Source organism: Theobroma cacao, chromosome 6, assembly GCF_000208745.1.
Source record: "Theobroma cacao cultivar B97-61/B2 chromosome 6, Criollo_cocoa_genome_V2, whole genome shotgun sequence".
Taxonomy (NCBI): Eukaryota; Viridiplantae; Streptophyta; class Magnoliopsida; order Malvales; family Malvaceae; genus Theobroma; species Theobroma cacao.
Genome location: NC_030855.1, coordinates 12,642,432 through 12,657,334, shown reverse-complemented (window position 1 = coordinate 12,657,334; position 14,903 = coordinate 12,642,432). Strand labels below are relative to the sequence as shown.

The 14,903-nt window shown below is 34.3% G+C and overlaps 3 protein-coding genes across 3 annotated transcripts; 2 read left to right on the top strand and 1 right to left on the bottom strand.

Annotated features, from left to right (window-relative positions):
* LOC18595747 (probable disease resistance protein At5g63020) lies at positions 2,543–5,764 on the top strand. The gene has a single exon (XM_007023831.2). The coding sequence runs from the start codon at positions 2,764–2,766 to the stop codon at positions 5,473–5,475; it is 2,712 nt and encodes a 903-aa protein (XP_007023893.2). The 5' UTR covers positions 2,543–2,763; the 3' UTR covers positions 5,476–5,764.
* On the top strand, positions 6,898–9,919 carry LOC18595746 (probable disease resistance protein At5g63020). The gene has a single exon (XM_018122795.1). The coding sequence runs from the start codon at positions 7,187–7,189 to the stop codon at positions 9,917–9,919; it is 2,733 nt and encodes a 910-aa protein (XP_017978284.1). The 5' UTR covers positions 6,898–7,186.
* LOC18595745 (probable amino-acid racemase) lies at positions 10,409–14,584 on the bottom strand. The gene is given in 4 exon segments (XM_018123632.1): positions 10,409–10,555; positions 11,734–11,937; positions 11,940–12,009; positions 13,123–14,584. Coding segments are annotated over 4 exon segments (996 nt in total). The 5' UTR covers positions 13,834–14,584; the 3' UTR covers positions 10,409–10,544.

Genomic DNA, 14,903 nt, shown 5'->3' with positions numbered 1-14,903 from the left:
CAACTTTTTAAAAACAATGTGTTACAACACACTTCAAATCTTTCTCTTCTTTTTCTATACTATTTTTCAAATAGAAAGATAGTTTTGGATGATTTAAAGAGAACACAAGAGTGAGATGAAGAGTCTCTTGAATCACATGATAAGGCACAAAATAACAATTAATCTTAATATGTTTGTTGTGTCTATGAAACACATAATTTTGAATAATTTAAATACTATTATGATTATCATATTAAAAAAAAGCCGTAAAATATTGAACAATGTCAATATCCTAAAACCTTATTAATATTAACAAAAATAGAAAAGAAAAATGAAAACTTAAATTACAAAAAAAAAATGGACATGTATTATCACGTCTTTTAGTTGAGTTGGAACTTGTGGATGAAGAAATAAAAGCAAAATTAAATAGAAAATGAAAAAAATAATTAAAAAGATATCAAATGATTGCTGTCGACATAGATTTACATGTAGACCTGATAATTTTGAACATAACACGTTAACACGATACGAGAAGACACGGGTTAAACATGTTTTAGATTTAATCTTAACGTGTTTCGTATCTAATCGTGTCTGACACATTAAGATATGAAAATTTTCGTGTCTAACACGACAAACACGTTTAAATATGTTTACTTAATCGTGTTATCGTGTTTAAACGAATATACGTGACACATTTATTAACCTATTAAAAATTAATAGTTAAAAACTATTTTAACCTTATATAAATAATTTTAAATAATTATTTTAATAAATTTTTTAATTTTATAAAGGGTATAATGTAATTATACATGCTCAACTCTAATTTTTAACTTTTTGTGATTATTTTATGTTATTATTATTTTTGTTTTATTATAATTATTTTTATAATTATAGATTTTAAATTTAAATAATAAAATTATATTTAATTGTAAATATTTTTATTTAATCGTGTTAAACGTGTTATTAATCGTGTCGTGTCATATATTGACACGTTTAACAAACGTATTAATCGTATCGTGTCGTGTTACACGTGTATTAAATGTGTACGTGTACATATTTTAAATTTGAGATATGAATATTAAATATTTCATATTCATATTTAATCTTAACGTATTTTATATTTAATCATATCTGATATATTTATTACACGTTAATACGAATTATCAAGTCTCCTTTCATGAAATTAGAAAATGTCATTTCCAAGTATTGGGCAAAGTGCTAATGACTTCTGTGAAGCTTCGGACCAAATTCTTTGCGAGCGCCTATCATAAAAAGATTCCACCCCTGCCTCTTGTTCAATTCCAAGTTAAAAAAGTCCAATTGCGTCTAAGCCTTCCACGTCAGAGGCGGGGCCTACGCAATTGTGCATTTCTACAACCCTGATGCAACCGTCTAAACCATCCACCTTCTGCTTTCGTGATTGGTTTGAAGCTTCCGAGCAAATTCATTGCGTGCGCCTATCATTGCTGGAATTATATAAAAATAAAAATATTTTATTTTCGTACAATACTATTTGTTGAAAATGAAAATACAAAGCGTTTTTAATTTTTTTACTGATTAAAAAGGAAATTTTAATATTATATTCATTAACTATAACTCAAATTTCAATTATTATCACAATTTAAAGTTTCTGCTGTTACATGTTATAATTAAAGTTTAAAAATTTTAATATTATTTTTTAAAGTATTTTTATTTTTTTTAGACAATCGATTTTTTCTTACGTATAGATTTTTATATTAAAATTACTAACAATTTTATAGCTTATTTTTTTCCCAATATTCTAAAAGTACAAAAAACAGAGATTAAAACTAATAGAAATAAAAATTTTTGAAATTTTTATTATTTCTAATATTTATTTCTAAAACAATATTAATCTCCTTTGTGAAATTTTTGCAACTCAAGTTTCCATTATTACAACCCAGGTTTGCATATTTGCAACCAATTTTTCGTTTGTTGAAAACCCAAAATCTTCTATTTCTCCCATTTTCAATTTATTATTATTATTATTACTATTGTAATTTCATTTTCTTATTCTTTTTCTCTCTTTCTAATTATCTTCTCAGTCAATATAGTATTAGTTGATTAAAATTTATAAATTGAATTTTTTTAAATTAACAAATTAAGTTTATTGCTATTAAAAATTTCTAAAAATATAATGATCTTTAAAAATTAATTGAGGTCAATGAACATATATAATTATTAAAAATTTCAGGTTAATAAATGTATCAACTAACATTGTTTAACTATAACAAAAGGATATTAATAACATTTTTTAAACTCTACACCGATTGTCAATTATCAACTTATTTATTGTAAACACTAAAATTATTGATGCAATAAATAAAGAAAATGGTAAGAGAAAATTTAAATAAAAATCCAAAACTTGCAACTATAACAATTGAAAACTTTGGGTTGTAGCAATCGGAACCTCGAGTTACAGGGGAATCAGGAATCAATTACTAAGGTGAAAAAATAAAACCCTTATAAATTTATTTAATATTTTAAATTCATTGTTCCCAACAATAAAAATAATAAAATATTTTAAATTTTAAATTAATTGATAAATTAGTATTTACATCAGGAAATAGCAAAGTCTCCTCCCTTGAGGACCAACCCATCCTGTTCTAGATCTATCTCACCAGACGCCAGCTATGGTGATCTTTACTCTTGTGGTCTAGACAAGTAAGAATAAAACCGCTGCTTCTCATATTGTTCTTTCTCCCTCTCTTTGAACACTCAGTCTTCTTCTCTACTGATAACTACATTTGTTCTTGTTTTTCCTTTATGGGTAACATATTCTCAATTCAATTGTCCTGTGATACCATATTTTCCCGCTGCTGGGATTGTTCTGCTGGACAAGCTATCTACACATGCAAGCTTGAAGAAAACCTTGCTGACTTGAAGACAGCACTGAACAAATTAAAGGAGCTAAGGAATGATGTGATGAGAAAGGTCAACATCGCTGAACAAGGAAATATGAAGCGGCTAGACCAAGTTGAAGGATGGCTTTCAAGGACAGAGGCTATGATAAATGAAGTTGATCAACTGATTACAGATAGCCCTCAAGAAATCAAGAAATTATGTATGGGAGGCTGTTTTTCCAAGAATTACATGTCCAGCCTAAGATTTAGCAAAAGAGTAGCCAAAAAACTCAATGATGTTAAGGATCTAAACCTGGAAGGAGCTTTTAAAGAGGTAGCTACGACGGTACCAGCAGCTTTGGTGGTTGAAAGACCGAGTGACTCTGCCATAGGCTTGGAATCCATCTTCAATACGCTGTGGAGTAGCTGTGAAGAAAAACATGTGGGAATTATTGGCATATATGGCACTGGGGGAGTTGGCAAGACCAGGCTTTTGACTGAAATCAACAACAAGATTGGTGTTTCGTCCGGTGGATTTGAAGTGGTTATTTGGGTTGTGGTGTCTAGAGGATTTTATGTTGACAAGGTCCAAGATGACATTGCAGAAAGGATAGGCCTTTCTAGTGGAACGTGGAATGATAAAACTCCTGAAGTGAAAGCTACAGAGATGTTCGGGGTTTTAAGAAAAAAGAAATTTGTATTGCTGTTAGATGATATATGGGAGCGAGTGGATCTATCTAAGGTAGGGATACCTTCCCCGACTCAAGAAAATGGTTCCAAACTAATTTTTACAACTCGTTCCGTCGAGGTGTGTGGCCAAATGAGAGCTGATAAAAAGATTGAAGTGACATGTTTGCCAGAAGAAAAGGCTTGGCAATTGTTTGAAGAACATGTTGGTAAAGATCTCTTCGATAGTCATCCAAATATACGTGATTTAGCTCAAGAAGTGGCCAAAGAATGTGGAGGACTACCTCTTGCGCTCATCACAATTGGTCGTTCCATGGCTTGCAAGACTACATCTGAAGAATGGAAATATGCAATCGATGTCTTGAGGAGATCATCAGCTCCTTCGATTTCCCCAGACATGGGTAAAGAGGTATATCCACTTCTAAAATTTAGTTATGATAGTTTGCCAAATGATATGGTTCGATCCTGCCTTTTATATTGTAGTTTGTTCTCAGAAGATTTTAGGATTGAAAAAGAAAGGCTTATAGATTGCTGGATAGGAGAAGGATTTTTGGATGAACATGACAACATTAGTCAAGCTCGAAATCAAGGCCACCATATCATTGGTTCTCTCATTCATGCATGTTTGTTGGAAGAAGCAAGTGATTGGTCTGTTAAAATGCATGATGTGATTCGTGACATGTGTTTGTGGATAGCATGTACATGTGAAGCAGAGAAGTGGAAGTTTTTTGTGCAAGCAGGTTATCAATTGACTAAAGTGCCAAATGTTGGAAAATGGAGAGGAATTAAAAGAATGTCACTGATGGACAACAAGATTGAAAATCTAAGGGAAGCACCTAACTGTCCTGATCTCCAAACTTTGTTTCTAAGTCGTAATAAACCTTTAGAGGTGATCGACAATGACTTCTTCCAATTTATGTGTGTCCTTAAAGTTTTGGACTTGTCTTTTAATCGAGGTATTACAGAATTTCCCAAGGGAATTTCAAAATTGGTATCTCTAGAATATCTCGACCTATCAGGGACAACAATAAGAGAGCTACCAACTGAATTGAGAGCTTTAAAAAAACTGAAATGTTTGGGATTGGAGCACATAGACAATCGCATCAAAATCCCAAGAGGGTTGATGGCTGGTTTCTCAAAGCTGGAAATATTGAGAATGTTTAGTTATTATCCTTTCGATGAGGCAGTGGAAGATGATAATGAATGCTTGGTAGAGGAATTGCAGTGCTTGAACCACTTGAATGTGTTGACCTTATCCGTAACAAGTGCTTTTGCTCTTGATAGATTTTTGAGTGCTGAAAAGTTACACAACTTCATTGAAATGATTGGCCTTCAATATTTCAAGGACTCAAAGCAATTGAACATTTTATCTTTAGCGAATTTCAAGAGCTTAAATACTCTTTTCCTTGAGGAATGTGAAAGTTTGGAAGAAGTGAAGACAGTGTGGGAAGGGGAAGGCGGAATAATAAAAGCAGCTATCGAAATTCAAACCTCTGTGATTGCAAGTGTACCGTACTTTCAAAACCTCTGGAACGTTGAAATACGGAAATGTTCAAAGTTGAGAGACATAACATGGCTGATTTTGGCTCCAAATCTGAAGTCTTTATTTGTAATGGATTGCGATAAAATGGAAGAAATAATCAATGAGATAAAATTGCGTCAGGTGGCAGAGCTAGTAAAAGCTTTAAGCCCATTTTCAATACTTAAAGATCTTCGTTTATTTCGTCTACCAGAATTGAAGAGCATTTACTTGGATGCACTGCCCTTCTCATGTATGAAGTCAATTCGTGTTAGTGAATGCCCAAAGCTGAGGAGACTTCCACTCAACTCCATCAGTGCAAAAGGAAACAAAATCAGCATTTACGGTGACGATAAGTGGTGGAAAGAGCTCCAATGGGAGGATGAATCTACTCAAAATGCTTTTCTTCCCAGTTTCATTCCATGGTGAAATTGAAAAGTAATGAAATGTGGTGAATCTTTGTCTTTTGGTAAGTAGTTGGAGCTCTCATGGTTTCTGGTGTAGTGTGATTGCTTGCTGCTTTTTCAATGTTGACTAAGTGTTTGTTATATTGTCTATGTAGAAGTTCAAGCCAAATTTCTGACTTTGTTTTATTTTTCCTATGTTTATCGAACATGCCTTACCAATTTTATCTGAGTAAACCTTGTCACAGTTAATGTGATAATATTTCCAAAAAAAAGTCTACGTTTTTCTGCACTTATTCTTGATTATTGACTGAGCCATTTCTAATTTTTATTATAATAAAAGTGATACAAATTGTTTTCATTGGGAATATTCTGTGGAACTGTTTTGGGGAATGTTGTTGTCCAACGCTCCATTGTTTCTGTGGAAATTTGGTTCCAATCTCTTATGCTGTGCTTCAGATTATGTAAAAATAATCTCTTATGTGGAAATTGTTTTCCATTGTTTCATTTTGGATGGTGGCATGTTTTTCCTTTTTTTTTTTTTGGATGAATGAAATTTCAATTATGTAAAAATAATATAGATATTTCAATTTGTCGAAAAATAAGATTTTTTAAAAAGATTTATATTTGATGTATTAATCGTAATTATACACTATCAGTCAAGACACAACAACAATAAAAAAATTAAAATTTTTTAAGTTTTAAATATAAATATCAATAATTTATCATATTTAATTATATTAAATATTTATTATTTTTCAATTTAAGGAGGAAAATACTACTTAGAATAATAACATTTCTTATCCCATAAAGAGAATCCTCTACTTCAATATCTTCAAATTTTAAGTTTAAGTCTCATCATATGTTTGGGTTTAATTCAATATAAAATTAATTTTTTTAATTTATTTGTTTCATTAGGTTGTTTCTTCTATGAATATATTGTTTGATATATAAAATTATTTGATGATAATTGAAATTTTACTTGTAAAATAAAAATCACTTTTAAAAAATAATTATTGAAGTGACAGCATATTATATTAGAATGTGTTCTAATATTCCTATATCAGATTATGAATTGGTGACCATTCTTTTTATGTTCAATTATGTGCCAAAGTAATTGAACTTATCGAACCTTTAAACCAAATTCTTTGCTAGTCATTAGCATTTTCTCAGTTGTCAAGTTTCTTTTGACAAAATCATTTGTGGAATTAGTTAAAACACTATTGAAATTAAAAATATTTTTACATTGAGACAAAAATCATGTTCTTACTAAGCACTTTGAATGGTCAAAAAAGGATAACTTGAAGGGAAAACAACTGAAACTGCTTGTTTGGCTATGACCCAACTACCCTCCAAATTGACAATATAGATAACATAAGATATTTTGCTTAGTCACATTAATCAACTTTATAATAGATTACTCTTGACTCAATTTTATTTTATGTCTTGTTTTAGTTTTTGTCAATGTGAAATCTGAGAGCCATTTTCCATGTTTTGGTTCTGTTTTCCAATGGAAAAGTGGCTGGAAGCAGTGACCACATCAATACTTTATTCAGAAAATATTAAATAATAGTTCCCCTCTTGATGCTATGCCAAATTAAAGTCAAACATTCTAGATTGCTGATTAGCATTTTCAACTTCAAACCTTTCAGTTTGCAACCTTGCTCATCTTCTTTCCAACAGAAGCTGATTTGATAACTCTGTTTCTTCCAGCCCTTGACCATATCTTGTAGACTATGGGAGGCTTGTGCTCTGTCTCGATTTCGATTGAGAATACCATCTCCTTTTGTTGCAATCACGCAGCAAAGCATGCGAGTTATGCTTGCAGACTAGGGAAACATTTAGATGTTCTGGAAACCAAAATGGAAGAATTAAAAGCATTAAGAAATGATGTGAAGAGGAGAGTTGAGATTGCTGAAAGGCAACATATGAAGCGTCTTGACCAAGTTGAATGGTGGCTTTCAAGGGTTGAAGCATTGGAAGGAGAAGTTGAAGATTTGATGAAGGAAAGTGTTAATGAAAAGAAATGTCCTGGATGTTGCTACCCCAAAAATTGCTGGGCCAGTTACAAGCTAGGACAAAAGGCTGCTGAGATGTTAAAAAAGGTGAGAAGACACAGGAAGAAAGGACAATTTGAAAGGGTGGCTGAAACACTACCTCCAGCACCAGGGGATTTAAAGCCTTGCGAACATACTGTGGGTATGGAGTCCATGATTGCAACTGTCTGGAATTGCCTCAGTGAAGAGCAAGCAGTAATCATTGGCTTATATGGAATGGGAGGCATTGGCAAGACTACTCTGTTGACTCAAATCAACAACATGCTCCTCAGCCTTCCCAGCAATGTTGATTTTGTGATCTGGGCAGTAGCTTCTAAAGACCTTAAACTTGAAAAGATTCAAGATGAGATTGGAGAAAAGATAGGGTATTCTGACAACAGGTGGAGAAATAAACGTATTGAGCAAAAAGCTATAGACATATACAGAGTCTTGAGTAACAGGAAATTTGTTTTGCTATTGGATGATTTATGGGACCGGGTTGATCTAACTAAGATTGGAGTTCCTATACCAGACCAACAAAATAACTCCAAGGTAGTCTTCACTACACGTTCCAAAGAGGTGTGTGGTCTGATGGAAGCCCATAAAAGGTTCAGAGTAGAATGCTTGCCACCACCTTTTGCTTGGCATCTGTTTCAAAGGAAAGTTGGAAATGACACTCTCAACCTGCATCCAGATATTCCTAAGCTCGCAGAAACTGTGGCCAAAGAGTGTGCTGGTTTGCCATTAGCACTTATTACTGTTGGTCGAGCCATGGCCTGCAAAAAGACACCAAAAGAATGGATTCGTGCAATTGAGGTTTTAAGAAAATGTGCCTCCGAATTTTCAGGTATGGGGGATAAGGTCTTTCCTCTTTTGAAGTTTAGTTTTGATCATTTGCCTAATGAGAAAGTAAGATGTTGCTTCTTATATTGTACCTTATTTCCAGAAGACTTTGTCATTCACAAAACTGATTTGATAGATTATTGGATTTGTGAGGAACTTTTGGATGAAGGTAATGACAGAAATGGAGCTCAAAACCAAGGGTATGACATTATTGGGACTCTTGTATATGCATGTTTATTGGAAGAAGAAGGTGATTATGTGAAAATGCACGATGTGATTCGTGATATGTCTCTGTGGATAGCCAATGAGTGTAAATATTTTGAGGAACGTTTTTTGGTGCAAGCAGGTGTTCGATTAGTTGAAGCCCCGGGGATCAAAAAATGGGAAACAGTAAGAAGGATATCACTAATGGCAAATTGTGTTCAAAGTCTAATGGAAACACCTTCATGTCCCAACCTGCTAACTTTGTTTCTCAATGAAAACACATTAAATACTATAACTAATGACTTCTTCCAATCTATGCCTAATCTAAGAGTGTTAGACTTGTCCAGTAACAGTGGGATAACCGAACTCGCCCAAGGGATTTCAAAACTTGTTTCCCTAAAATATCTCAATCTATCCAAGACAAGTATACGACAGCTGCCAAATGAGCTCAAGTCCCTGGAAAAGCTGGAATATTTGAACTTGGAGCATACATTTGCACTAAATACAATTCCATGCCAACTGATATCTAGCTTTCCATTCTTACAGGTGCTGAGAATGTTTGGTTGCGGTTCTTCTGATCTAGTTGTGCACGGTAATCTACTGTCTGGGGGAAATGAGTGCTTGGTACAGGAATTGCAGTGTCTGAAAAAATTGAGCATGTTGAGTCTCACGGTGAAGAGCGCTTCTGCACTTGAAGGATTTTTAAGTTCCCACAAGTTCAAGAGCTGTGCTCGAGACCTATGCCTTGAGTTTTTAAGTGGTTCAAATGTTCTAAATATTTCATGTTTAGCAGATATGAAGCAACTCAATATGCTAGAAATCTCTGATTGTAACAGTTTAGAAGAGCTGAAGCATGATTGGTTGCAGGAACCAAGAAAGATACTCACATCTATTGATTTCCACAGCTCAATGATCCTCAAGGACAGATGCTTCAACAACCTTCAAAGAGTAAGTGTAGATAACTGTATACGATTGGGGGATTTGACATGGCTCATGCTTGCTCCAAACCTTGCTAGTCTTTGCATATCAAGATGCTCCCAAATCAAAGAAATAATCAGCACAGCAAAATGCGGCAGACTTGCAGAGGTACTACTAGGAAGTATTAAGCCATTTGAAAAACTTGAAGTTCTCCACTTGTCCTACCTACCAGAACTAAAATGCATCTACCAGGATCCCCTTCCATTTCTAAGTCTCAAGAAAATCTCCATATTTGGGTGTCCAAAGCTTACGAAGCTTCCGGTCAATGTACAGAACGCTGAAGGACATGGCATTGCCATTCATGGATGGGAATTCTGGTGGAAAGAATTAGAATGGGACGATGAGACAACTAAAAATGCTTTTGTTCCCTGTTTCAAATCTATGCCCCTCAATATCTCACTACAGTGACTTACAATGAAGCAAAGAAATGCAGTATCAGAACATCATCAAATTGCAGATGATTGATTCTCTTTGTCATAGTTCACTTTTTCTTCATACTGAAAACTCTGTTTGTCATTGTTGCATCATTCTCCTTTTCCTTCTATTTGGTGAGAGAATCATACATTTTGATGAACTCAGAAAATTTCAATTTGAGCTGTCATACACCATAAACTTGGGGACATCTCTGCTTTGTAACTTTCTTTAGCATCAGGTCACACAGGGCTTGGAACTAGAATTTTAATCTTTCCAAATCCGATAGTTTACAGTGAGCATGAATCCAAGAAATTAAGCAAGAAATTTTCAAGTTTACAATGAGAATTCGCCATCTACCTGTGAATTTCCCATATGCTTAGTGAAGGAATGAATTTCATTTTCCTATATGCATTATTTCTGCTACTGAACTTGAAAATGTCAACATAAGGATTTTACCATGATTGTAAGAGGTAGATCAGGTCAGATTTATAATTCAACCTCATTAATACTTTAAATTTATAATGATTGTTCCAATCTCTTATGGTGTGCTTCAGAATTCTGACCTACACATCCTCCTTGTTCAAGTTAATAATTGAGATTCCAAGTGCACATTGTTCCTTCATCTTTCCTCTACATATCAGAAAAAACGAATATATAGATAACTTACAGTCTCTTTTCCTATCAGTAGACAAAGGAGTTAAAATATGCTTTTTATCAAAGTCTAATCCAATCTTTAACTTTCTTGAACCAATACCTATCCATGTGGTGCTAGGCATACAAAGGATTAAAGTGAAACACACACACACCTTACAATAACATAAAACCGAAATGTGACATGTTAAAACATGCTTACAGTCTCAAATACATAATAAAATCTGCATTCCACGTTAGGAAAAATAACAAATTATTGTCTACATGCTCGTTTCAAAGTGAAATAACCAAAACATATAGTCAATGTGTTCTTATCCAGCCAACATTTTCTATCTGTGATGTTGCACAATCTCCATTAATTTCATTCAACAAATTATGAACTAATACCATCACATTCTCATCCAAGTTCAATTCATTTATCAATTAAAGGGAAATCACCAATTCCCATGCTCAAGTCAAGATGCCTCTTCCAGCTTATGCATAGGCTCTGTCTAACAGAGTTAACCAACCAGCCCAGATACTGAAATTCAAATACATCAGTTGGTTTACTTAATTGTCAAGCTCGATAGGTATTTATTATCATGTTTCAAAACCTACTTGCCAATTCTTTAGCTAACTTTCAGGTCTGGGTTTGATACCGTTAGTACATATCTTAAGTGATTGGTAAAAGGTATAAGCATTTCCTATGGGCAGTTATTCACTCCTAACTCATTTTTGTGATTAATGTAAGCTCAGAACTTGCTGATATGCTTGCTGCTATAAACAAGAAGATTTTAGATAAATGAGAGTTGAACTCACGAGGTGCTTCGAAGACAAATTTTGGGTGGCATGTTGTATAATGAACTGATCATATCCAACTAATATACCACATAAAAATTTTAGAACAATTGGCTAAGCAGTCTGATTTATACAACAAGCTAAATGACCCAAGGCTTCTCCTCATATTTTACTACACCAAAGAGGTACTTCTTCTCATTAATAAATTTCTTTGTAGTTTCTGTTCTTATATCCCTTCTTAATAGACACAAATAATACAGAACAATAAGGGGATCATTTTCAGTACTTATTCCCAAGAATGATAAGAAAGCCAGCAATCAAAAAGAAAAAAAATCACAATAAGAATGCATAAAACTACTTATTTAGCACCCTTTATGTACCTTCCTCCACAGCTGGCTGTGCCCACTTGATAGTTGACCTGGCCAATGCATCCATTGGGTCAATACATTTCTTAAGAAGAGGATCATCCCGAGGCAAAAGATCACGCATATCATCAGACGCAAGGATAACAGTGTTAACCGCCCTCACCAGGAGAACCTGGAGTGCAATTCTCAGCAGATTCCGTGCCCCTTCCATGTCTTTCTATTTAAGGCATCAATTGCAGGGATTACAGTGTGTTCCAGGGTTGCTTTGTCTGGCAGCACAACCTCAAAACCCTACATGAATATATTGAAGTAATAAATAAGTGCTCAAATTTGCAAATAACTAGCACGATTGTGCTGAAACTAGTATCATATAAGTTTAATATTTTTCAGTTACAAAAATCATATGGAATTTAAAAGTTCAAAACAAGTAATTCCGAATTTAAGACAGAAAAAAAATATCAAAGAAAAAAAGCAGAAAAAGAGACATTTCAACAAGGTTGTAACCTTAAGGTCAATAACATCGGTGCCATCAAATTTGGGGAACTTTATCCACATATCTTCCAACATATGTACAGCAACATTGCCAAGTGAAATGAGGCTATAAAGATAAATTGCATTTCAGTCATAACAATGAAATTTTAATTTATCATCTCAATCCCTTTTTCATTTTTGAATTTTCACACCAAAATAATGAACTTCTAAGTAAGAACTTAAACTTATGACCAAATTATCAATATTGAAGATCTCAATGGCAATTGAGAGAACAAGTGTCAGAGGTGAAAAACAGAGACATTGGACCTTTTTGCAATCTGATTTATAATCAGATAGAATTAGCTCATATCATGCCAAACATATATTCCAAACAAGCTAAGAGGTAACCCCCATCAGTCAAAGACAGCCCATGAACGTCAACAAAAGACAAAGCTAGTGTTGTTCTACTGTATCTGCCTTTCTTCAAAATTCGAAACTTTTAGTTAGTACATGTATTACCTAAATATTTACGCTTCGTTTGGTTGATAAATTTTACTTTCTGTGTTTTGTTATTTGTCTGTGTTGTCTATTTATTTTTTATTACTTTTTCCTTTTGCAACACACACACACACACACAAAAAGGCAAAGGGAACCTTAGTTAGTGCCTTCAAAAGCATTCGCAGCACATGAAGGTCGACCATGAAGGCTACTGTTGCCTGACTAAAATACCTTCTTTTGCTTGTAAATGGCCATGATCAATCTAATAGTTTATTACTTAGAACACAAACTCTCTTTGTATACAATCATTTTTCCCAAAAAGGACAAGAACATAAATTGAAACAACATATTTTTCCTAAATGTCTACACTAAGATTATTTCTCAGGGCATAACAATTCAGAATAGCGATAGACAAAATTTAAAGAATAAGATTACCTCATTCTGCAGTTTCTCTTGGTAAAACCCTTCTTTTAAAGTCGCATCTGTGGCAAGTACCCCAATTCGCAAAGGGCTCCCAGCTTCCAGTGGCTTCAACTTGGCTTCTTTAAGCTCCCTGGCAACACACTCACCCATATGAAGGGAAGGAACAGAACATCCCTTAAACACTTCATCATGCCATGAGTGTGAAATATGACAAGGCACCACAATGCAGTGAGCTCCTGACTTCTCAAGGAAGACCCTTTTACTCCATAGATTTTCAACAATCCGGGTATGATCGAATTGTGAATGTTCATTTCTATGGCAGAGAGAAGCAGAATTCCTCTCCAGCGATAAAAGCTCCCTATTCAACACTGGATCAGAGCAAAGAACAAAAGGCATGCAATTCTTTTCATTCTCTTTACTCCAATGCACTAGTTTTCTCACGAAATTGAGAGTGGAATCAACAGATACCCCTCCAATTATTCCCACGGTATTTGGATGACTAAGCAAGGTCCCAGCAGAGCCAATTAAAGAAGCTGTACCTGAACTAGAACTCTTCTTAGATTCAGGAAATTTCCCACTTTCATCAGTGTGTAAGATCACTGAGGATGGGGACATAGCTAGAACCGGATCCAACCTTCTCTTACAAAAATTTCTCTGCGCAGTTACACAACCCCATATGTAAGATGGGGAATTCAGTGACATTTGCAAGCTTCCACCCAACATCTCCACATAAAAGGTAACAAATGAAACCCAAAATACAAGTATAAGATTCTAAATTCTACTGGGAAAATATGAGGTTCTGGCAACTGAAATCCACCTCTGGAACTAATGAATTAGCAAAAAATTCATAGTTCACCTGAGAAGCCCAAAAATAGGAACCATCTCAACATTCTGATATCCACCAACAAAATTCCAACTTTCAGAAACTGCTAATTAAATAAGTACTCAAAAGACCACGTATAGTATCTTGTACTCGATTTCTACCTTCTACAACCAAAACCCACTTACAGAACTAGCCAAAAGTCCAACTTGATCGACCTTCAACCTTCAAAAACCAAAATTTTATCATAAACCCTACAAATAAAAGCCAAGCTTTTCCTAATTTTAGCTCGCAAAAGGTAAAACTGTTCTAACAAAGCAAACCAATTCCAAACGACCAAACCACTCAACAAACCAATTAGGTTCACCTTAGCAAAACCCAACTTACAAACCCAGGAGGGCTTCCCTCTCTAAGCCTTCGGAGTTCAAAAGAAGAAACCAAACAAAAAGAAGCAAAAATCAACAAAGGCAAAGTGAAAAGCGCAAAAGTTCCAAGCTCCGAGGACTTCCTTGACATGCACCAGTGGTTTAGAGATGGACCAGCGGTTACTGCAAGTGGGAATCCTTGTGCTTTGAATAAGCATATGGATCTCTCGATATCATATTTTTCTCACTGTACTGATAACTCTGGTTAAAATTTACGTGGGAAGAAAAAATGAAAAATAAAAATACAACAAAGTGAAACAATTGAACACCAGTAAGTCTCTGTCTGTGTCTGTCACCTTTTGTTTGTAGCATGTGCAACTTGGGGACCCTCATTCTGCTCCGACATGTCCTTCTCAATCTCTGTGCTTGTCAGTTTCCATTTAATTTATTAATACAATTACTGCTTTAATTTTTCCATTTTAAATATCATATAGCATTAGTCATTTGATTAATGTGCTTTCCGTTTTGGATCCAATCTCACCATTGCTTGCTTCTGTTGTCCGCCTTACTTGGTTTTAGGCCTTCACCAACTCTCTCATACTAAGGCT